The sequence below is a fragment of the Sander vitreus genome, chromosome 10 (genome assembly GCF_031162955.1).
Source record: "Sander vitreus isolate 19-12246 chromosome 10, sanVit1, whole genome shotgun sequence".
Taxonomy (NCBI): domain Eukaryota; kingdom Metazoa; phylum Chordata; class Actinopteri; order Perciformes; family Percidae; genus Sander; species Sander vitreus.
In genome coordinates this window covers 34,863,551-34,886,759 of record NC_135864.1, presented here as the reverse complement: position 1 = coordinate 34,886,759, position 23,209 = coordinate 34,863,551, and the positions used below count along the sequence as shown (strand labels likewise).

General features: G+C 41.7%; 1 protein-coding gene across 1 annotated transcript in view; it reads left to right on the top strand.

The window, feature by feature from the left end:
• Nucleotides 1–23,209, top strand: part of ablim3 (actin binding LIM protein family, member 3) — a 57,225-nt gene that overhangs the window by 15,916 nt on the left and 18,100 nt on the right. The window contains exons 3-6 of the mRNA XM_078261282.1: nucleotides 10,448–10,631; nucleotides 18,651–18,766; nucleotides 21,662–21,788; nucleotides 21,948–22,041. Coding sequence (XP_078117408.1) covers nucleotides 10,448–10,631; nucleotides 18,651–18,766; nucleotides 21,662–21,788; nucleotides 21,948–22,041 — 521 coding nt within the window. The remainder of the gene's footprint in view (nucleotides 1–10,447; nucleotides 10,632–18,650; nucleotides 18,767–21,661; nucleotides 21,789–21,947; nucleotides 22,042–23,209) is intronic.

Genomic DNA, 23,209 nt, shown 5'->3' with positions numbered 1-23,209 from the left:
CAAATGCAAGAAAAACAAACCTTTTTCTACATGATCATGCATTATATTTAGCTTATCCAATGGACTTTAAATTTTCTCAACCAATGAAGGAACACTTAGAAATACATGGTTTTATTTGGAAAGTCGCCTGATATGTAAAGTATGTGTCTATGAATATCATGTTGAACTTTCAGATGATCTCTTGAAGTGAAAACTATGGTTGGTTGTGACATGTTCTTAGTTAAAGGGACACTGTGTAATATACTTCACATATATGTAAATATATTTTGAGTTTACATAGTTTTATTTTTTTACGTATAGTGCCTTTTATGAACTTTGAGAAATGTTCCTTGAATAATGCTGGTAAAGTGAGAACTGAACAAATTAAATATGATTGGACCATTTAGTTTTTGTCACATGATTGGAATATGTCAGTTAAATGTTTTTGCCATGACAAAAGGTTTCAAAGTGATTTAAAGTCATCCTCACTGAACAACATTTGGTATTTACAGCCACCAGTTCTACCACAACAAAACCAAATGTGCCACCACCACCTCATTCAGTGTCAGGGACCGAGCTGTCTCTAGGGCAACTGTGGAAGGTTTACGTCTCCTATGGCAACTGAGGAAGGGGGACGTCCTTTGCCAGGCATCCAGCCAATCGTCCAGTCAGAAGAAAACAATATGATTAGCCAGAACAGGTGAACCATCCAGCCAGTCTATCCAATCCAGTCTGAGCAGATCCAGTCTGTCCAATATGCTAATGAAGCGCATTAGGCTAATTGAGCAGATTCCAGTCATTTCAAAATCAATCTGTGCGGAGAATGAAAAGCAAATAATTTCCAAAGAGAGAGAGAGAGAGGCATAGCAAAGAGGGAGAAAGCAAAATTATAGCGCTGAATATTTCTACAATTTAGTTTTAAAAGATTAAACACATTTTTACTAAATTAATGCACTGGACCATTTCAAGACACAGCATTTTTTTCCGTGATGTAGAGTTTAGTAGATGTGGAAATATTTACTCTCCCATTCCCCTTTTCCATGAAGGCATCAGATGTGGTTTGGGTTTATGGTAGGAGCCTTAGTTAGTCTGGTTTAAAATGCAGCAGGGACACTTTTTGAAGCTTTGTGCCATTCAGTGGCTCTGGAAATGTGGTTTACACACACACACACACACACACACACACACACACACACACACACACACTCACAAACATTTTTTTATAAACAGGCCATTTAAAATCTTAGCTCTGGTCTTCCTGATGCATCCCTGTTTCTTCATTATTCACTTTCCTCCGTTCTTCTGCTCTCCCACAGCCGCCTTGCCTTGATGCCAATGACCTGTTGCAATGATAAAGATCCATCATCATATCTCACCATACACACTGTCCCATTTCATCATCCTATCTCTGCATACGCACAGTGCCATCTCATCAGGGATGGATTTATGTGTTTCCATTTTCCTGTGGGAGCTGAGATTGTTTTGTTTTTAAGTGAGGGCCCATTGATCTTTTATTACACCATTAAGTCAATACGCTCCACTCATAAACAGCTTGAGATTAAATGAGCCCCTTTGAAGGGTTTATGTGCATGTGTGTGTGTGTGTGTGTGTGTGTGTGTGTGTGTGTGTGTGTGTGTGTGTGTGTGTGTGTGTGTGTGTGTGTGTGTGTGTGTGTGTGTGTGTGTGTCTGTCTGTCTGTCTGTCTATGAACTCTCAGCCTGCCAGTATACACTGAAAACTGGTGGCTATAGGGAGCCACATTTAGCCTGTATAGCAGCACCTCTAGTCTCTATAGCATGGCCCGGATGAAGCCATTCATTAGCAGCAAGTTGTTGATATTTGAGGTGCTTCAGAATGATGCATTGTTGAGTTTAAAAGGTTTACTGCTTTATTTACTGTGGCACAATCCTTCTTCATTCACTGGCAGTGTGGCACAAGCAGCTTTCAGCATTGTCAGTTGGACCTGATATTGTTAACCTCATAATGAGCAGTTTTTTCATATAAATTATATTTCTAAGCCACGCTTGCTGTGTCCCTCTGTTTCCAGCCCTTATGCTTAGCTAAGCTAACCAGTTGCCTGATCAAGTTAAAGGTCCTATGACATGGTGGTCTTTGGGTGCTTTTCTAGGCCTCAGTGGTCCCCTGATACAGTATCTGAAGTCTCTTTCCCCAAATTCAGCCTTGATGCAGAATTACAGCCACTAGTTTAATTCCCTCAATGAGCTTTCTTCAGGATGTGCCATTTCTGTGTCTGTAGCTTTAAATGCTAATGAGGAGGAGAATGGCAGGGCAAGGTGGAGGGTGGGGGTGTGGCCTTGACCAACTTGCAGCCACTGCACCATGCGCTAATGTTTACAGTGGATGTATCGCAATGGCTTGTAGACTCGCAGTCGTTAAAGCTTTCCAGTGTGACCCAGAATCTGGTCCGGAGGGAGAAGCACCTGAAGATGTTGCAACTCTGCGGCTACAACAGGTCTCTGAATGGTTAGTTTAAAATATAGTGTCTGGATACAGTACTTTAGTTGGTTTGTTTATGTATGCTGTTACAGTTATTATCATGTAGCTAAAGCTAGCCTACATTGTTGGCTTTTCATGTTGCTGTAATTTGCTAGCGTTCTAAAGCTGTATTAGCATCTATATCAGTCATATCAGTAATGTTTGTATTTTAGAGAAGACTGTACTTTGGCTTATTTTTTAATTGTGTCTGGATATGGTACTTTAGTTGGTTTGTTTATGTATGCTGTGGCTTTTCATGTTGCAATAATTTACTGCACTGTGGCTCATTTTGTAATTAGGCCATGAACTGTATATTGCAGTAATGTTGCACATAACCCATGATTTACCCTGGAAATGTTTCCTATATATAATAAAATATCAGCTATAGACACAAACCAGCGGCACTATTAGTTAGTCATACCTCTGCCATTATTACAGCTACCTTTTTGTATAGGTGCCGTTGTGGAAAATGTGTTACCATGCCCACAGAAGCTGGGAATATTTGCTGCTTGGAGATACCTCAGGTAGCATTGTCACCACTAAATTGTAAACTACTTTGTGTATTCACGTGACAACTAATTGTGCTTAAAAATGACGCTTACCATTTATAATTATAATTAGGTTACTAGAAGACTACGGGAGGTCGAAGAACAGCTCACATGTATGGTTGACCATCCTGGATTTGAGCCTGTCTGCTTGAATGTCTACTCTCTGCAGAATGCAGGCCAAATATACAGAGCTGACTATGGCCCTCTACAATTGAGAGGAATACACCAGTAAGTTGTGCTTTGTTACAGAAGTTAAAATAAAAAATAGTCTTGTCTTGAGTCTTGACTCAACAAATTGTGTGCTTAATTTTCAGACAGTGTCCAGATTTATTTACATCAGAGGAAAAGAAATTATTTTTACAAAACATGCATTGAAGATGATCCATAGGAAGATAGGAATATTAAGATAACAATAACAATCATAAAATAAAAGATCTATGCAAAACTAAATAACAGGATCAGTTGTTCAGTCGCTACAGGTATCTCTCCTATCGTTCCTTTGTGAGCTGGTGCTGGGGCCTCCTGGGACGCAGAATCCGGGTCGTTATTCCAGCTTGTTTGGTCCTGCGCATCCGCTCAGAGTTTCCTGATGAGGAAGGCCACTACGTAGGGTTTAAACTGCCCCCCGTTTGAACCTTGACACAAAGCTGGCAATGACCTCCTCCTTGTCCGGCTTCTCATACTGCCCCGATAGGTCGTCTGGGACAGGGATGGCCAACAGCGCAGCGGTGTATGGCGTAGGGTTGACAAAGACTTCCTCAAAAATGAGGTCCATCATGTCAGCAACATAACCTGTATCATAAACCAAAAGCACAAACATATTTCTGTTTTTAATTGTTTGGGTTTTGTTTTTACTGTGTTTGTGTATTTAATTGTCTTTTCATTAAGAGAAATAAATGTTAGAATTCGAAAATATGTGTTTTTTGAATTGAATTGAACCCTTACCAAAGGTCGGCTGTGTCTTTTGTGGTTTAGCTCTGCACTCTCCCTTCCTAGCCTTTGGAAAGTAGATTTTGAAGAGAGGTTCACCTTCCTGTGTTTTGGCCTGTGGTCGGTCCGCATTTTCATTGTAATGCATAGCAGCCAGGTAGAGTCTGGAAGTACAATACAAAACTTGTTAATAAGTTATTGAGTCAACTAACTCTTTCACCTGCACAGCATTCCAATAAAGGGAAAGACAACATTCTTTGGTGCAAAATGAAGGATGATGGCATAGAAAGCCTCCAATGATGAAGTTTGGTAGTGGGGGCTCAGTTTTGCAACATCCTTCATCGTTCTTTTGTTGGTCAGCAACTTCTCCAACTTGTAGAAAGCTGGAGTTGCTGCAGACAATAAGACAATATATTAGAAAAAAATACAGTACAGAATATTACAACAATGATCTCTGGTAAATTTCTGCAAATGACTAAATAATTACAGTGTGTGTAGTTGTCTGTTTACTGTTTTTACATTTAGCCTGTTATATTGATGAAATACCTGCTTGGAGCCATTTACTCTTGTCAGTTGTCTTGCGGATCACATGCTCGCACTCGGGGTAAAGAGGATCCTGGTGTGTATGGAGATCTCGAACATGGTCCAGGATCACGGTACACTTTGCGATTCTCTCTCCTCTGAGGTTGAGCCAGCTGCAGTCCAGTATATGTGGTTGTTGATGCTTTTCATCCACTTCTTGAGTTTCTCACAGTCTTTCTGCTTACTGATTGCTTCCAGTTTCTTTGAAATTCCTACAACCAAAGCAAAATATATTACACTTCGTTAAGATACTCATAAACTGAGTAATTACTCTATTGTAGCATTTCAAAATCAATTTCAAAGCATTTTTTTTACACTTACTCAGTGTCAACATTTTCACAGCAAGGACAAGTATTTTCACCAAATGGGAGCTTTTACGCAACCTTAAAAAAAATCTAACATCAGGTCCTTCTCACCAAAAGGATATCACTAACAAGTCAAACAAAGGAAAAGGCTGGAACCAAAATGATAGATTTTGTATGTTATAATGGAATATGGACGTCAATCGGCTCAATATTGGCACTGACAATATACCTTTTGCCATGTGCCAGACATTGTAGTAATGGGTTATGTTTCTCTCCCTGAGGAACTTCTGTACTTGTGGATGACGATCAGTGACAATGCAATCGAGTTTGACGCCATGTGACTCCAGTAATGCCAGACTCCTTGTCAGGCCCTCTTTCTCCATGTGGTAGCTACCATCAACCTCGTTGCTCTGTTAACTCAGAAAACAATATATTAAGAGAAAATGCATTACAGACTTCGACTTTCAAATTCCAACCAATAACCCCTTTGCAAAATAAATTTGGGCAAATTACCTGAACCAATTGAATGTCCACAACGGTGTTACTCTGGAGATCCATCGTTGTATAACTCCCATACTTTGCAGAGTGGCCTGTTTTTGTTCAAATAGGGACATTAGTAATCACTATTTAATGCTTATTATGTCTGGCATTTTATTTAGGTCACTCCTTTTAACTTCAAACAATATCTAACCCATGTATAAACTACACTTATTCAATAAAGTATCAATACCTGGTGAGTCAGCTCTCATGTCACCACCAAGGAACACTTTTTCCTCAGCCGCTCAGCCGCTGCAGATTCACATCCTGTGTCACTTTCCAATGGTGAATAATTGCCGGTTCAATGAAAGATCTGGCATGGCGGCGAAAATGTTTCATACCAAAACTACTGTAGCTTCATTGCCTTGAAGACCTGTTGGTTTGGGAGGATAAATAATACATGTAATTTGATCTAAATGGAAGTAATTCACAGTGAAAGTAACTACAGTTGTACATCATTTACCTTTTCAATTTTGATGAAAAATGCACCACTGAGGTACACAGCAGCAGAAAGGTGCAGATTTCCAGCTGGCGTGCTCCCAAGGACAGGCTGGCTATTCCAGTGTCCTGTAAATGTGCAATGGGGACACCACTGCTTCACAGACAGGAATGTCCCCAGCCTTTGGGTCTTCACATCACATGCTCCATGATGCAGTTCTCGTACACCATGTATATTTTGCTGTTGTGGGTGGAAGTGGATGAATCTTCTCTGTATAAAAAAACAAAGAAAGGAAATCTCATTTTGAGTTAAACAGATTGAGCTTTCATCTGGACTGTACTTTAAACCATCATCCTGTTTGCAGCTGGTTTAACAATCTTTATGCACATAAACAGTCCGAAAAGTATTGATAAAAACAACAGTCTCACTGAGACTATTCCTTTATGTCAGAATGGCATACAATTTAGAAAAATTATAAACGTTATCACGAGCATACATATCTTCACACTCAGTAACTTACAACTTTAGCGTAGAGTCTAACGATGCTGTGATGGAGTCGGCAGGATCATAACTGGAATCCTGTCCCACTAAAGAGCTGCCCTCCAATGGATTGTCCTCAAGCTCTTCATTGAGGTCTAGACGAGGTCTTTTGGATGGTCTCTTTATAGGTGTCGATGACAGGCACAAAGGGTCTGCATTTGAGGGCCCCACACCAAAATCTCTGCAGGAGACACTTGCCTGGATACCTAAGGCCAAAATTTAAAAAGGCAAGCCCAATGAAACAACACAATGAAAGCATTGACAAATGCCAGAATACTTACTGAGTACATGAAAAGTAAATGTACTGAAGGTGGCAAGTACATACCTTCACTTCTAAAGTGGGGCCGCAGAGTCTTCAAGGCTAGCTGTGTGCCTATAGTACGTGTTTCCAGGTGGTCTGTCTGGCAGGCAACATCCCTTGAGAAAGGTAGCTTAATGGAAGCAGTTGATGTGCTGGCCTGTGTACAGACAACAAGGTCAAATTAGCACGCAGTGCATGCTCAATTTAAAAGATGGCATAGGCAGATATTGCACGAGCCATAACACCAAAAGCACAACAAATAATAAAGAAGTGAACAACACACGCGGTACAGTGTGTATTCACACCAGGGCTGTTGTCAAGACCAACTTTGTTGAGTCCAAAACAAGACCGAGTCCAAAAAGGTTCGGATCAGAGTAAAGACCGAGTCCAGGACATAAAAAATTATCTTATGCATGACAGTATCAAGACAATAATTTGGGGTTATTATTTGTTGATCTAAAAGCAAAAACAGTGTCACAACACCCACGATTTGTATCGAGCAACTAAATGACAATATAGCTTCACTCCAGATGTACCGTAGAAAAGAAGTGACCAGTATTGCAGAGTGTACCTCTATGGTTGGTTTAGCTATGCCTTAAAATAATGCCCTGGGTCTCCGTGAAAAGGCACAATATGTGTGTCTCCATTTCAAACATTACTGCAGGTTAAATGCTTTTAGCAGCAGAGGTTGATTGTGGGCGACAATCATGTCACGATTAGCTCATCGAAATTCTACTAACGCAGTTGCTTGCTGGCTCTGCAAAGTTAGCTAATGTCCGCTAGCATACGTACAGGCTAACTATAGCCAGTTATCTGTGTGTATAACGTAACAAAAAATCCACCCATTTCGACCCAGGTCTTATGTTGACAACGTAGACGCAGATATAGCTAGGAAACTCCGAAAGCATTTGTAATATTTAGCTACCTAGCAGGCTAGGCTAATGCTGTTGCGATAACGTTACCAAATGTTGGCGTAGTGTTAGCTCGCTGTCTAAACTTGTGAAAAGCCGAACATCCCCATCCAAGCTGTGTTTCTCCAAGACCGGACTCTAGTACTGCAGCCCTGATTCACACACATACTTGATGCTATCCATCTTTACATTAGCGTCAGTAACTGGGCTGCTAGCTACAGAGCCAGCTAATGTTACAGCCACGTTCTAAGTGTAACAACCTAGGTAACCATATGCAGTGAAGCAAAAAAATATGGCGTTAGTTGACTTACCTGTCCGAGGTTTGTAGCTGAGCCACAAAGAGTTGGTACTGCACCAGGCTTTAACCTCAGACGATCAGCAAGGCCAGCTTTGTATTGGCCCAAGTTGAGGAAACTGTCGTCGGTGAAATGTTTTTCGGACGCTAAGAAAACTTTGGGGATTTCTGTCGTCATATTTACAGATACAATAAAATTAACCCACTGGCTCTGCACAGGCTCAAATGATGGAACAGAAAAAAACATGTTTGGGTTCTTCTGAAAATCCAAACCCTGAGCAAATTTTATGCTTCCCTCATTTGCTAGCCATGATGTTTCTCGATGAAAAACAATGGCGCGCATACGGTACGGTGGCTATCTCTCTACCCTGGAAATTCTAATGGGCTGGGCCCAAATGCTCTAGGCGGGCAAAGCAGAGAAAGGGGAGGTAACCTCGCTTGTTATAGAGCTCAACAGTCCCGCCCACAGCGGGTTCTGGAAGTAAAAATACAACGCAATTTCTCCATTGACATTTGCAGTGTAAGCCATAAAATCATAACCGTTGATGGTAGACTTAAAACCAGCTTGCGTACATGACTAAGTGATTGTGTATGCTCATATAGACGCTAAAAATCATGGGGCACTAACCTTGTTTAGAGATAAATGTCTTTTATTCGTGATGTCTTGGATAAGTACTTCATTACCCACAATCCTGAACAATCCCACAATCCCACAGTGATGACTCTGATTGGTGGAACTCATGCTGGTGAGGAGGGGGGGTGTCAGTACCCGATCTCTGCTGCCTGCACGATCCGTCACGAGGACTTACGACATTGCACGAATCACGATCTGTTCCACGCTTCTGACGTTAGCCTCTGCCGGGAAGCTAACGTTAGTTTAGCTAACAGCTAATTCGGCTAACCGCTAGCTGACAGCTTGATTCAGTCTAAAATAACGTTAACTCAAACTTAACACTGGGTAAAGCCGTCTACAGCTGACGTAACAGCCGTTATATATGTTAACGGTTATTTTCAGGTTTATTTTGAGGGTCTTTTAAAGTTATTACATGCTGTCTCAGCTAGCGGTTAGCCGAATTAGCTGTTAGCTAAACTAACGTTAGCTTCCTTTGTTCAGTGGTGCGCCGTGCTTTATGGGATGAGTAGACATAAACAGGCTGGGGGAACTCATATTAATGTTAAAAAACCTCATAAAGTGAAATTTTCATGCCATGGGACCTTTAATAAGCATATTTTCCAAAAATCTCAACCCCCACCCCCATATTCTGTTGAGCAGAACTGGTTGGATGTTACACGTATCATTACCAGCTGAGTAATTAAATGATGGTTGTAATTCTGTTAAGTGATAATTGGGTCAAGGCTATAATGCCCAAATAGAGGTTGAAGTTCAACAGTGATGAAGGTTTATGTTCTCTTAAATGGTAGTTTCAAGAAAGTCTAACTTGCTTAATACAATTTTGGAAAATGGATAACTACTTATGAACAATACACGTGAAAATCTGGATTTGTTTAACACAGCATATGACCTTCTTCCGTGCCATGTGTGTTCCCGCCGAAGGTTACAAAAACTGTCAACCGCATAGACTGGGAGAAACCAGAGACCAGCAACCACACTGGCCACTGACCCATGAAAAAGCCTCTTAGCTATACTATTACACCCACTGGAATTTAATCTGTTACATGGCAAAGCACTGTAGCATACATTGTCTGCTTAGGATACACAATGTAGGCTCACACACACACACACACACACACACACACACACACACACACACACACACACACACACACACACACACACACACACACACAGGTTTGTGGCACTATCTTTGTCATTGACATAATGCATTCCCTAGCCCCTTACCCTAACCTTAACCATCACAACTAAATGCCTAACCTTAACCCTTACCCTCACCCTAACCATAACCTAATTTTAACCCTAATCCTAAAACCAAGTCTTAACCCTCAAACAGACCTTTAACCTTGTGGGGTCCAGCATTTTGGGCCCACAAAGCTGTCCGGACCCCACAAGTATACTGTACTCCTGGTTTTTGGACCCCACGAATATAGTTAAACAAGCCCACACACACACACACACACACACACACACACACACACACACACACACACCTTGTGCATTCACAGCAAATGGTTTCGGTGCCTTTTCCATTGGTACTTAATGAGACTGCAGTCAGTGTTCTGATGATGCGGGGAACTTGCGGTCTGTTGTTTTGTCTCCCTCTTCACGTTGTTTAGCACAAAATGACTTTTCCACTGATTATATCATTATATTCCCATCAGAGCAAATGTCTGGAGCTGAATAACTTCCCTAGCAGTCATGTGTGAAGACAAACACTCACACCACAAATAAGTACATATCTCCACACAAACAGGTAAAAGGGAGGGTGCTTAGACTGAGAAAAAAATGTCTCATGTCTAATGCAAGAAACATGGGAAAACATATGGGATTTGTAAAACACTTAATGCTGTTGAGTGTTTTGTTTTTTCATGTGATTTTAAAATCATATGTGCTTTTGTGTTTTGAGTGTCCTGATTTCTCACTTTCTCTCACCTGTTCTCTCCACAGTGTGTAACTGTGATCTGGCACGATCTGGCTTCTTCCAGAAGAAAGGAGAGTACATCTGCACAGCAGACTATCAGCGTCTGTATGGTACACGCTGCGACCGCTGTGACAGCTTCATTACAGGAGAGGTGGTCTCCGCTCTGGGACGCACATACCACCCCATGTGCTTTGTCTGCAGTGTCTGCAGGTACACACAAAACACACACACACACAGTCTCCTACTGTATATATGTTTACAGTATACCCCCATACATATGGTTGCGCAATAATACGGCAATATTATTTGTTTTGAAGTGTCTAATCCCCTGGCAAAAGTAAGTCCAATTTTCACTCTACTTTTGTTTTGTTTTGGTCTTCACCAACTCCTGACCAAAATATCTGGTTCTTAAAGGACAATTCTGGCGCAAAATGAACCTAGGGGTTAATAACATATGTGTAACAAGTCGACCGTTCTCTGGGACATGTTTTCATGCTAATCGAATGTGTCTCTAGCTTGAAACAAGCTAGCGTGAACAGCTGATTAGCATGGTACAGCTTTTGCTGATTTTAATCCAGCTCTGTGTCATGGCAGTGTGGGCAGTTTGTGCAAATGAATGGTGTGTGGCTTTCCTCTGTGGCCGCAGCTCACGGAGCTCCCAGCTGAGCGGAGCAGCGCAGGTCTGCTGAGATCCGCCGGATGACGCAAAACATGTCACAGAGGTACGCTGAGATCCAGTGAATCTCTGCAGATCTCGGCTTCTCCGAGTTCCATGCACTGGTGCCATTGAGGGAAGCCACACACCGTTCATCTGCACACATCGCATGCCGAAACTACGTGTTTTATGTCATATTTGAATTCCCCAGATCAGTACAGTCTAGGGACTTACTTTTTTTTTGTTTAGAAGCAGAGAAATGCGTCGTTTCAACAAGGTCCTCTAACAATTGTAGGCCATCCAGTCATCTTTAGTCATCTTTCTGTATGAAAATAAAATAATTCTCTGCTAGCTGCAGGTAGAAGGCAAGATGGCCCCGACTGATGGCTGTATCGACCAATCACATGCAGTTTTCTCAGCTAAAAAGGTGTTTAGTCAGCCAATAGAAAACCCTAGCGGGGAGGGCCTTGTATTCAGTGTGTGTATTGGAAAACAGACACAGACAGGCCAGAATTAAGGCCATTAATGCTGACAGCCCTAATTAAAATCCATTTCAACATCAACAAAAATACATTAAACACAAAACTTTTATTTCCCACCTTAATTGTGAATCAAAACAGTTATCAAAATTAAAAAATTCTGGTAACACTGCTCACTCAGAGTAACATTAATAAAACTGGTTGTGCTTTTGGATAGGGGTGTGCCAGTCAGATACTCAGGATTGGTATCAATCCCAACTTGGCCAAAATTAACAAAAAAAGAGAAACCTTTTTGCCACAACATGAACATATTATAAATAATAAATAAATAAATAAACAAATGGCATTGTGTACGGGCTAATATTGAACTAACTAAAATGCAAAGGAATGTAAAGAACAAAGACTTTAGTGCAAACTGCATAATGACACAACCCTTTAACACTAAACCTGGTGACTGCCCTGTTGTCAACATTGAACTAATGAAGAACTAACTTAAGAGTAAAGGAATGGAACTGAATTGCCTTGTTGCTGAAAGGTGCTGTAGAAATAAAGTTGACTTGCCTTACAACCTCAGCCTGTCAGTCAGTCACCAGGGCATAGAAACCACTGTTGTGCCTGCTTGTCTCAGCGGAAGTGTAACATCAACAGCACCGCGACGCTTTTGCCTCTCCATTAATATCATATCGCAGCAAACGCTGTCTGCGTGAAGTTTTGAAAAACTGTAACCACACTTGAAACCACTTTATCGGCATCGCCGTGACTCTCTGTGACTTCAACAAAACTGCAGAGCCGACGTAGTTTGCTGCATGTATGTGTGTGTGTGTGTGTGTGTGTGTGTCGGAGCTCTGCTTTCTGTCAATATGCAGAGAGGACAGATAAGCTTGCGCTTACGCACTCATCGCTTTTGGAACCGAAATTTGGCAACTAAAGATAAATAATTTTTCGATACTCATAAAATCTGAGTATTTCGTTCGGTGCCATAAAAGTATCGACGTTCGGTGCCCAGCCCTAGCTTACACAAGCATTATTGCACAAGGAGACAAGGTAAACCAAAAATGGGAAAAAATGGGTTAGACCTTAAACATGACAGTCTGTGTGTGTGTGCTGTACGATTTACTTTTGTCACTTCTTTATCTGTACTGCTCTGTATGTGTTCTGTAGTGTGATAAAGCACAACAGTTCTGATTCATTAGAGAACAGGAGATGAATTGAGGAGCTACTGAAAATAAAATGAATGATTAATGATGAATGTTTTCTGCCTCTAACCGTGCAATACTTCCTGAAATGATGCTACACAAGTTGCATCTTTCAAAAAATATATGCAAATGTGACTCATTTCTTTATCAGCTCATGATTCAGTCTTGTTTCAGTTTCGGCTCATGCATGTCAATCAGTCTGATTGGAAAGCTCAGGCGGGTCTGTCGTTTTGCTTAGTCAAGACACAATTCCAAAAAGAGAGCTGACCTGGTGTTTCACGCTGTTAGATTAAGTAAAAGTAGGCCATCTCTCATCTGACCTCCATCAGTGCTCGTGTTAAGCTCCTTCTGAACAAAGTAAGAGTCAGCCCTGTTGGCTCCTTTCCTCTTTTTACTTCACCTTTTCACTCCTCTTGTCACTCTCCCCTCTCTTTCTCTTTCATGCCCAATTCTTAAAAAGTCCCTTGCTCACTGTTTGTTTTGCTGTGTTTTGCTCTTCCTCCCTCCCTGTCTGTTTCTCTGTTTTCCATGTGTTACTGTTTAAGGTTTACGTGCGATCTTCCCTTACCTCAATCCAGGAGAGTAGTGTTTGTCTGTTGTTGTGTAGCTGCTTGCTATTGGCTGATAAACATGCTGAACTGACACCAACTGGCCAGTGGAGCAGTCCTGGCAGTGACGGGGACGTTACGTCTGCGTGTGTGTGTCTGTCAGTGTGTGTGAAGTCAACTGGAAGAGACAGCGAGAAGCCGAAGGGTGAATGTCTTTTTTCCTGCTCTGTCTGCCCTCTGTCACATTGCTCACAATTCTTTCTTGTACCTCCTCTATTTTCCCCCATCCTGTCTTCCTTCTCCACCCCGTCCTCCTACTCTGTCTGCTTCCCCTCATCCTCATCATTACCGTCATCATCTTCCCGCTCTTAATCACCGTTCTCATGCCATTGTCTTCCTTTATGTGTTCATCATCATCCCTCCCTTTCTCTTTGTCAACACAGCCCCATCTATAATGAAGGCAGATTGCAAGGTTAACTTTCCTGTGCTGATGTTTTTTTTAAGAAAGTAATCAAAACCAAAGGGCATATCTCTAAAGCCAGAAATAGCTTTACTTCTGTGTCCAGTTTGGGGAAAAAAAAAAAAAGGGGGGGGGGGGGGTAGAAACGTGCATTAAATATGTAAACAGAGTAAATTTTTAAAGCGCTGAGAAAGGCTGACAAGGCATGAATGTCTTGAGGGAGTGAGAGCAACACACAGGTAAAGACAAGGTCAGGCAGACTAACACACTCTTCTGCACCATCACAGCATTTCCTGTGTTTAAAGCTACATTGTGTAAGAATTTCTCCCATCTAGCAGTGAAATTGTATATGACAACCAACTGAATATTACTTTCTAACCCCCCCCCATTCCGAGCGCGTTAAAACTCCTACGGTGGCCATATTATTCCAAGATCAGTGTTGGGAAGGATACTTTCAAAACATATTCCGTTACAAAATACATGGCCAAAAATGTAATTTGTAACGTATTCCGTTACATTACTCAATCTGAGTAACGTATTCTGAATACTTGGATTACTTCCGCATTGAAATGCATTTTATAAGTGGAGGAATGCGGCACATCCATCACATCCAGCTTACTAAACAGGCCTATTCTGGTGTGTTCTTCTGTTCCAACTGGCTGAATGTGGACCTGAACAAGCAGATAGATGTTTGTATGTGTAGTCCCGAACTGCATACTACAAAAATCTAACCGCAGTCTAAGCTACCACAAGCTAATTTTAGCTAACGTTAGCTAGCATGTCAAACGGGGCGAGTCTTTCAACGGCTCTGGGGCTAGTTAATCAGCACGTAGGAGAATGTAAAGTCACACGTCAACTAAGCAGGTAGCTACCTGATACAACTATAAAATAGCAAGGTGACCAGTAAAACTACCGCAGACGACTACCCCTGGCTAATTAAAAAAAAAAAACTTTAAGATGCTTCTTCAGGTTGGAGGTGGAGTCATTTGGATGCTGAAAGGAGGTTGGTTGCTGGCAAGCAGAGGCTGCACTGCACACTTATATTTTGTTCTCCCTTCTCTCTTTTAATGTGAAATGCTGTTTGAATTTCCAAGATAGAAACGCATTGCTGCCCTGGCTCTGTTGTGCCGGTTCCGACTCCAATGTGACTGATCATGCAAATCACGCAAATAGCTAATTTTTTCGTTTACATATTGGGGCTTCTGGGAAATGCATGGAGTTTCCTTAATTTATTCAGAGAGTGAATAAACTTGTGAAACAGAGAAGTATCGTCATATAATCCATTGATTTCAACAATGTAACAAATACCAACTATTTAAATTGTAACTGTAACGGAATACAGTTACTCATAATTTGTATTCTGAATACGTAATGCGGGTACATGTATTCCGTTACTCGCCAACACTGTCCAAGAAGTACGACTTCCGTGAGTGCTCCTTCCAGTGTAATAATAGTGTCACATTATTTTGGTACCATTTCATTGCTAACATCAGCTATCAGGTTCCCAAACATATGCAAGCTAATGTTAGTAAAGTATCAGTGCTATCGTTATTCTGTATATTGTACAAGATTAATAGTGTAAGGCGATGTTTACAGCGTAGGAGAGAAGCAACGGAGGTTTGTGTGTTTAATATATTTCTCTGAGCAGTATGAACAATGTCAATGAAACCGAAATGAGCTCTTAGTATCGCCATCGTTTCCACGCAGCTGTGTTACAACTCCATGACGTGAGTTGTCTGCCAGGGAAATCACGACACATATGATTACCTTTATGTTACAAGGTAGACAATCCTTTTTCATCATTGACACGAGGAAAAGTATCATAGACGTCGTTCTAGCGTTATGCACAACCATGCTATAGTTAGCCAAGCAAGTAGCAACTATAGGGGCTTTCCGACCGGAAGGATTTTTGCAGTTCTTAGAACTAAACGTTCCTAGAACACTTTTTTTGTCGTGTTCCAACAGGAAAAATATGGGGATTTTTAAGTTCCTCTGGCCGCTGTAGCCTGCTTTTTTAGCTCCTACTCCAGAGCAGGGCCTTTTCCCTTCTCCTAGGTGGACTTGATTGGTCGAACTTATAAGTCCCGCCCACTGCCAGCTCGGAACTTGCAGGCAGAGCAACAACCAACAACGGGACATTTTTAACAATTTTCATCATCTTATTCATCATTAAATTCACTTCTGACAACGTTTTAGGAGAGAAATTAACTGGTTAGATTTCTAATATAGGCAGTCTTGCGAAAATTGATGCCGAATTGACAATTTGCTTCAAAGTTTTCAGAGTTGAGAAGCTCCATGAAGTGAGGCGACAGCCAGCAGGCGACAGCCAGCAGGCGCCTGCCCCGGCTTCTAGCTCGTCGCTGGGCCAGTCATGCTCAGACACCTCGCTGTGAGCTGGAGGTCTCTAAGACCGCTTTCGTAAATGAGAGGCTTTTATTTCGCCGTTGACGGTTCGTTTGTTTAAATATCACAACACATGTCCATCAGAAGATTAACGGGAACCTGTGGTTAACTGTCTTTTCAGAGTTAAACTCCACACGCGTGTCCTGTGGCTCGCCGGCCGTCTCACACACACACACACACACACACACACACACACACACACACACACACGTCCACAGCGCAGTAGGAAGAGGCGGGGTCTGTTCCGAGTATAATAAAGCCCCGTCTGTGTTGAACAAAACATTACGTGAATTACTACGAGAATGGACATGCATTTAATATAGGAAAAGTGCACAAGTATTAGCATCATTTGTTGTCGTTGTATGTGGCGCTGAGGTCTAGTGACGATGCTATAAAGACCGTTGCCGTGCTTGCATCACTCCCTTACCCCTCCTACCAGTCCCTATGGCCACTGGGCCAGTGGGAATGCAAACGGACAAAAAGATTTTGGGGGAGAGTAGTTCTTAGAACTGCTCAGAAGTGTACTTTTCCTCTAAAAAGTACAAGTATTATCTGGTCGGAAAGCACCTAATAAAACTTTGAATTTACACAAAGAGGCAGAATTACCTTTTGAGAAGAAAGCAGGCAACTTCAGCGTCCCTTTTAAAATCTTTGCTCCTCATGAGCTCTTTCCATCTTGGAAAAGCCACTCCAATAATAACTTTGTTCTTTGCCTGTCACGTTGTCGTTTTAATTCTTTTTTTAATCATCTTTGCGAATCCGTTACATGTCCTAGAGATAGGCGTGATCCTCTATTTTAAAAGTGAGTCGCTCCTATGTATTCTGAATGATTCTGAATGAAAGATTCTACACGTACGAGAATACTTTGATTAGTTGGTGGAAGTAATTACACATGAATGAGCACATATTTGTGAAAGAACAAAGGGGTTTTTGCTAAGAATCAACTCAGAAAATTACACAGAGCTTTAAGTTGGACTATAGACTGGAATATCTCAGGTCAGGTGCTTATACAATACATGCAAGATTAAGTGTGTCATGCTTGGAAGTGGACACAAACTCAGAAAACAGGCTTCACGTATCTAATACAGACTTTTTGCTCTTCTCAGTTAAATAAAAAAGTGTCTGAGTTTACGAACAGGCAGTTAACCTTGGAATCAACTGATGAGTGAATTTATAAATAAGCCTGAATGAATTATACCCTTTATCAGTTTTCATTGACTTGTGTCCCTTTCAGTATTTACAAGGACTTCTGTTGAATAATTTGTGTGATGAAACATCTCTGCTGACTCATCCTTGCTCACTTGTCCGTCCTTTCTGTTTTATGTATGGATGCTGCCCTTCTTTGAATATTATAAAAGCACAAGGAGCCTACGTAGAATACTATATGTGCCAGTTCCCTCCACACAGTTTTCTACCCCTTTGGCACAGCCACCTTCTTGCATAAAATCCCCCTCACATGAGACATGTATGTATGAATCTCTCTCTGTCTGTTTCTCTGACACACACACACACACACACACACACACACACACACACACACACACACACACACACACAGTAGCAGTTTTAATATAGCTCCCTAGAAACACACTTTCTAGGGCTCACAACCTCCGCAGCTGCGTGTATATTGCACAAGCCTTTATACATGCTTGCCTCTGTACATCTCTAACTGCATACACGGATGTACTGCACTCTTGTGTGCTGACTGTGAGCTCTGCTGGAGACTCTATCCTCCCTCTGGGTCTTTGCTCCGGCTCCAGGCCTCGGCGGGGTTGTAAAAGGATTACTGCCATCTATGTCTTTTAAACAGCCTTCTCTAAGCCTTTTAGCTCCCCATTCATTCTCACATCCTGCCCAGTCATAAAGAAATCAATCCGTCTCTATGAAGACACGAGACAAAACGGTGCATCATGATGTGGTAAATTAAATTTCATAGGCGCTGCTTTGCTGTCATATACTCCGCTTGTTTGCGTGTATTTACTCTTCCTAATCTTAGTTTGGCGTTAAAGCGGTGAAGAAAACAGTGACCTGGTGGCCCCAGCTGTGTAGGGGAGTGAGCGAGGCAGAGCGAACTGGGCGGACAGACTGAGAAAGAACAAGCGTTTAAGATCAGTATGCACTCCACACAGTCTCCCTAATAAGTTTTCATTCCCACTGAGAGAAGCCTGTGGCAGCGTCACATTATCGCCTCTTTAATCACAGAGCAGCCAGGTGCTCCTGCAACAATCAACGCCCCCATTAACCCAACGCCTCAACTGTTTGGAAATGTATTTTCAGGTTCGTAGCGGATGTCAGACTGTATTTAGCTTGTGTCAGCAGGATTATGGCTTGTCTATCACCCAATCATGTTCCTGCCAGCACCCATTTGTTATGTCTGTGCAGCGTGCATACAGTTGGCTTTAATGTAAACACACAGAATCACTGCAGGCATTTTATTGCCTATTGTGTGCTTGTTTTCTCTAATTCTCTCTATTTTTTCCCTCCTCAGTAAACCCTTCCCCATTGGAGACAGAGTGACGTTTAGTGGAAAGGACTGCGTGTGCCAGCAGTGCTCTTGCACACTCGTCAAGCCAAATGAACCGATCAAGATCCACGGGCCCAGCCGTAAGTCCGGCGTCCACCTCACTATGTCCGTTCTGTTTAGGGCCACCAGGCAATGTGTCCACGAGCTCATTTAGCTAATCAATTGTCTGTCAAATCAGTGGTCCGACCTATCGCGCTGATCTTCCAGCTGAGAATTATGCAACACAAACAGACACATCATTCATTCATTACTGTCAGCACTACACATGCAGAGAATAGAGCATTGTATGTAATCAGTATACATCTGGTCACATTGTTCCGCATGAATGTAAGTATATAATAAGCTGAATACCCTGTGTGTTATTAGTAGTCTCTCATCCTTTCAGAATAAAGCAGGAAAATGACAAATTATGATCCCGCAAAAGAGCAATAGTGAATGATAGTGAATCATTTGTGAAGTGTGGCATACAGACAGCAGGCTGCCACTCACTGGCTGTGCAGTGATAACAGATGGTGGAGAGGCAGTGAATAACTGGCCTCCCCAGATCGCTCCATTCAGGGGAATGAAATCCAAACGGCTCCCCAGGTACGTGTTCATCACTCCGTCTTATGAGGAGGCAGTCTATGAGACGGGACACAGACTGCAGACACTAAATGTAATGCACTGGCTTTTACAGCCTGTTCCTCTGTCATTGTGATATTTAAGAATGCAAATATATGCTCTGTGTGCAAAAGTGGTAGAAATCCATTTAGCCAGTAGGGTACAAAAGTATTATTATTTTAGGGTAAAAGCCTCGGGCAGGCATTAGATAACATTGGGGAAAGTATTATTGATGGACGTTTGCTTTTACACACATTAATGAGAAATATGGTTTCCTAACCAAGTTTTAGTTTCCTGTAGAAATCCTTCTTTGTGTGTCTAACCTAAAACAGTAGTTCAACATTTGGACTTACGAGTCTGTTTACATGTACATATGAAGCAGGCTGCTAGCTCAGCTTAGCACAGTTGCTAGTTCGACTTTTTTACAGATTAAATAAACAAGATGTAGTGTGTCATTTTGTGAGCTGCTGTAGAGATGATGTAAGGCAGATTTTGTTACCTTCAGACAGAGCCAGGCTAGCTGTTTTTTCCTGTTTTTCCAGTCTTTACAAGTATTTATGTAGTATTGATCTTCTCCATTGATGCAACAGAAAATGATATCTCTGAAGGGGAAGAAATATTAAATAATCCTACAAACTTGGATGACACCCCACATTTGTCCTTATGGATGAATAATTTGCTGAATGTAAATCTGCAATGTATGACAACTACATGTAGACTTCACATTGACCAAGAGGTAAAGAGGAGTACCATATAAGCTGCAACATTCCCAGTTCAAATCCGGTCGGGGACATTTGTTGCTTGTTATGTCTCTTCATTCTCTTCCTACATCATTTTCCATCTGCATCTCAACTATTATATACACCAATATAATATCAATTAAAGAAATGAATGCTCCCAATATATACACACACATAAATATAATAAAGACAAATCCTTTGGCCAAGGGATTTAAGATGCCGTTGGCTTAATTTAGCATGAAAACTGGAAGGCTGTCAAACAGTAAAACAATCTGCCAACCAGCTCTTCTAAAGTTCATTCATTAAATCTTAGATCTTGTTTTTTTAATTCACGCAAAAACCAAAACGTAAAAACAACAATTTGTGGTTGTACAGGGTCTTATATGCTGAACTATTAGTCTTTTTATTTATTTATTTTTCTTCTGATGGAGCCAGGCTAGCTGTTTATTTATGCTAAGCTAAGTTAACCACCAGTCGGTTCATTGATGAGCAAATATGAGAGTGGAATCAATCTTCTCATCTAACATCAATATCAACAAATCATTCTAAAATGATATTTCCCAAAATGACAAACTAATTATTTGAAGGATGAATAAACACAAAATCACTGAAACAGGAAGCTACTGCTGCTGCACAGGTATCTGCAGGTTACAACTTTTAAACATGTTGCAATTAGTGATGTCATGAATTCCTTTTGACAGGTGATGAAAGAAGTGGCCAGAAATGCAAGAACAGTGTAGTTTCAGTTTTCTTCCCTCTGTCATTCATTGTGGTTTTTTATACAACCATATGTAACAATTTCTTGTCACAAGTTTTTACAGAATCTTTAGATGTTCTAATGCCAATTTCATTTGGTGGCTAAAATGGAAACTGTATCATGACTCAGAAGAAAATCACTGTGCACATTCTGGGGCTGAAACCTTGGCCCTATAGACTCAGCACTATCACCACTGAATGACAGTTAAGATTTATTTGGAGTACAGAAACCCGACTCAGTACATTGCAGTTTTTTTACTGTAAACCACAGTTTGTCTTGGCTGACAGGGCAAAGTGAAGTGGCCCCCTGTGACTCCAGGCTTCTCTCAGGGGCAGTAGACCAGGTCAGAAAAGGTTAAGCTTGGCCAAATGTCTTCCAAATGGAAACAAATGGAGTGCTGACCTTTTTTCAGCATTTTGTCCCTCTGCAGCCATGCATCATTTGTAGCCTATTTGCTGTCCTTTTTTCTTGCCCTGTGTGTGTGTGTGTGTGTGTGTGTGTGTGTGTGTGTGTGTGTGTGTGTGTGTGTGTGTGTGTGTGTGTGTGTGTGTGTGTGTGTGTGTGTGTGTGTGTGTGTGTGTCAGAGAAACAGACAGAGAGAGATTCATACATACATGTGAGGGGGATTTTATGCAAGAAGGTGGCTGTGCCAAATGGGTAGAAAACTACACTTATGAGAGCAGTGGGTGTTTAAATATGTATTATTACACTTTGGCTCACTTTGTCTTTCTCTGTCTCCTTCCTTTTTCCCCTCTCTACTTCTTTCCTCTTCTCTCTGTCCCGTCCTTCCCTCTTCCTGTCACCTTTCCCACTCCTCTTTTTTTCTTTCTTTCTTTCTTTCTTTCTTTCTTTCTTTCTCACACACTATCCTTCTCCAGACTGTGCTGGGTGTAGAGCCGAGATCAAGCAGGGTCAGTCTCTCCTGGCGTTGGAGAAACAGTGGCACGTCAGCTGCTTCAGATGTCGGACCTGCAACATGGTCCTCACCGGAGAGTATATCAGCAAGTAAGTGTGTAATGAGAAACGCAACATATCAAAGCATGTGTGATTCTCACGTCTCACTCAGAAGAAACATAAACAGGCATACTGGATTTTTCATATCCACGATAGGCTAAACTGTGCATTCAACACGCTACAGCAGTTTTTCTGAATTCTCTATTGCAGGGATGGAGTGCCATACTGTGAGGCAGATTACCACGCCCAGTATGGGGTGAAATGTGAGACCTGCAGCAGATACATCAGTGGAAGGGTTCTGGAGGTGAGAATGGGACCAGATTTCCACATGAGACTCAGATTTCCACATGAGTTATCACAGATTTAACCGCACATAATTCTGCAGTAACACAGAAATCCAAATTGGGAGTTGACTGTGGTGACTGCGTGTAATCAGCATTATCAGAATTGAGCAGTTGCATTTCATCCTCGCCACCGTTTAAGCCCCGCTGTGCTTTAGGGAGTGAGCGACTTAAGATTGGCGGTGATAGAAAGTGTGTGCTGCTTTTCTAACATAAAACAAATTCAGCTGCATTGTATTAGCCTGGTCAAACGTAGGTTCATATCCACTTTTTTACTTTGGGAAAAAAAGTTGAGCAGAACACAGGCCTACCTGCACCTACAGGAATCAAAAAGCTAGATTGAATCATAACAACGTGTAAGGAGTTGAGAGGAAAAGGGAGTTATAAAAAGATCAAAGGGGGGAAAAGTGAAGGGAAAAGATAGAAGCAGGAGAGCACGAACACGGAAAGCAAATTCTGCACTGATAGAAATCTGTACGTTGTGTGCTCTTACACTGAAGCACTTTAAAAAAGAGATGGAAGAAGGAGTCAACAGTGGCAAGAAGGAGAGCAGAGGAGAAGGAGCTGAGGCGGACAGAGGCTAGACAGAAGTGAGGGGGGAATAATGAGGGGACTAGGTTTGAAAATAATGAAAGGGATAGACTGCACATGCTAATTAAATGTTTTGGAAGAGTCTGTGGTGGGTGTCTCTTGTCTGTTGGGATCTGAGGAAAAGGGACACACAGGGCCTTGTTGTCCCTGTGCTGCGGTGCTTGTCAGAATGACTGGTGTAAAGGGTTTTGTTCCTGACTGTCAGCCTCCCTGGGCTATTTATAGACATGGGGACATGTGAGTCTCTCTCTCTCTCTCTCTCTCTCTCTCTCTCTCTCTCTATCTCCCTCTCTCTGATCACATGAGCTTGCAAGCATGACATTTATTGTTTTCTCTTCTCTCTTTTCTCTTATTATGATTTGCTTCTTTTAGATAGACTGGGTCTAGCCCGATCTGCCAGCGACTATCCAATTGCGTACAGAGTCATGAACTATGCCCGTTGATCCTGCCTCTTGTGCAGTAGAAAAGACAGAGCAGACTCCCCAGACTAATGTTCAATCTTAAAAGATTGAGCTTGGTCTGCTGATAGCCAGACTATCT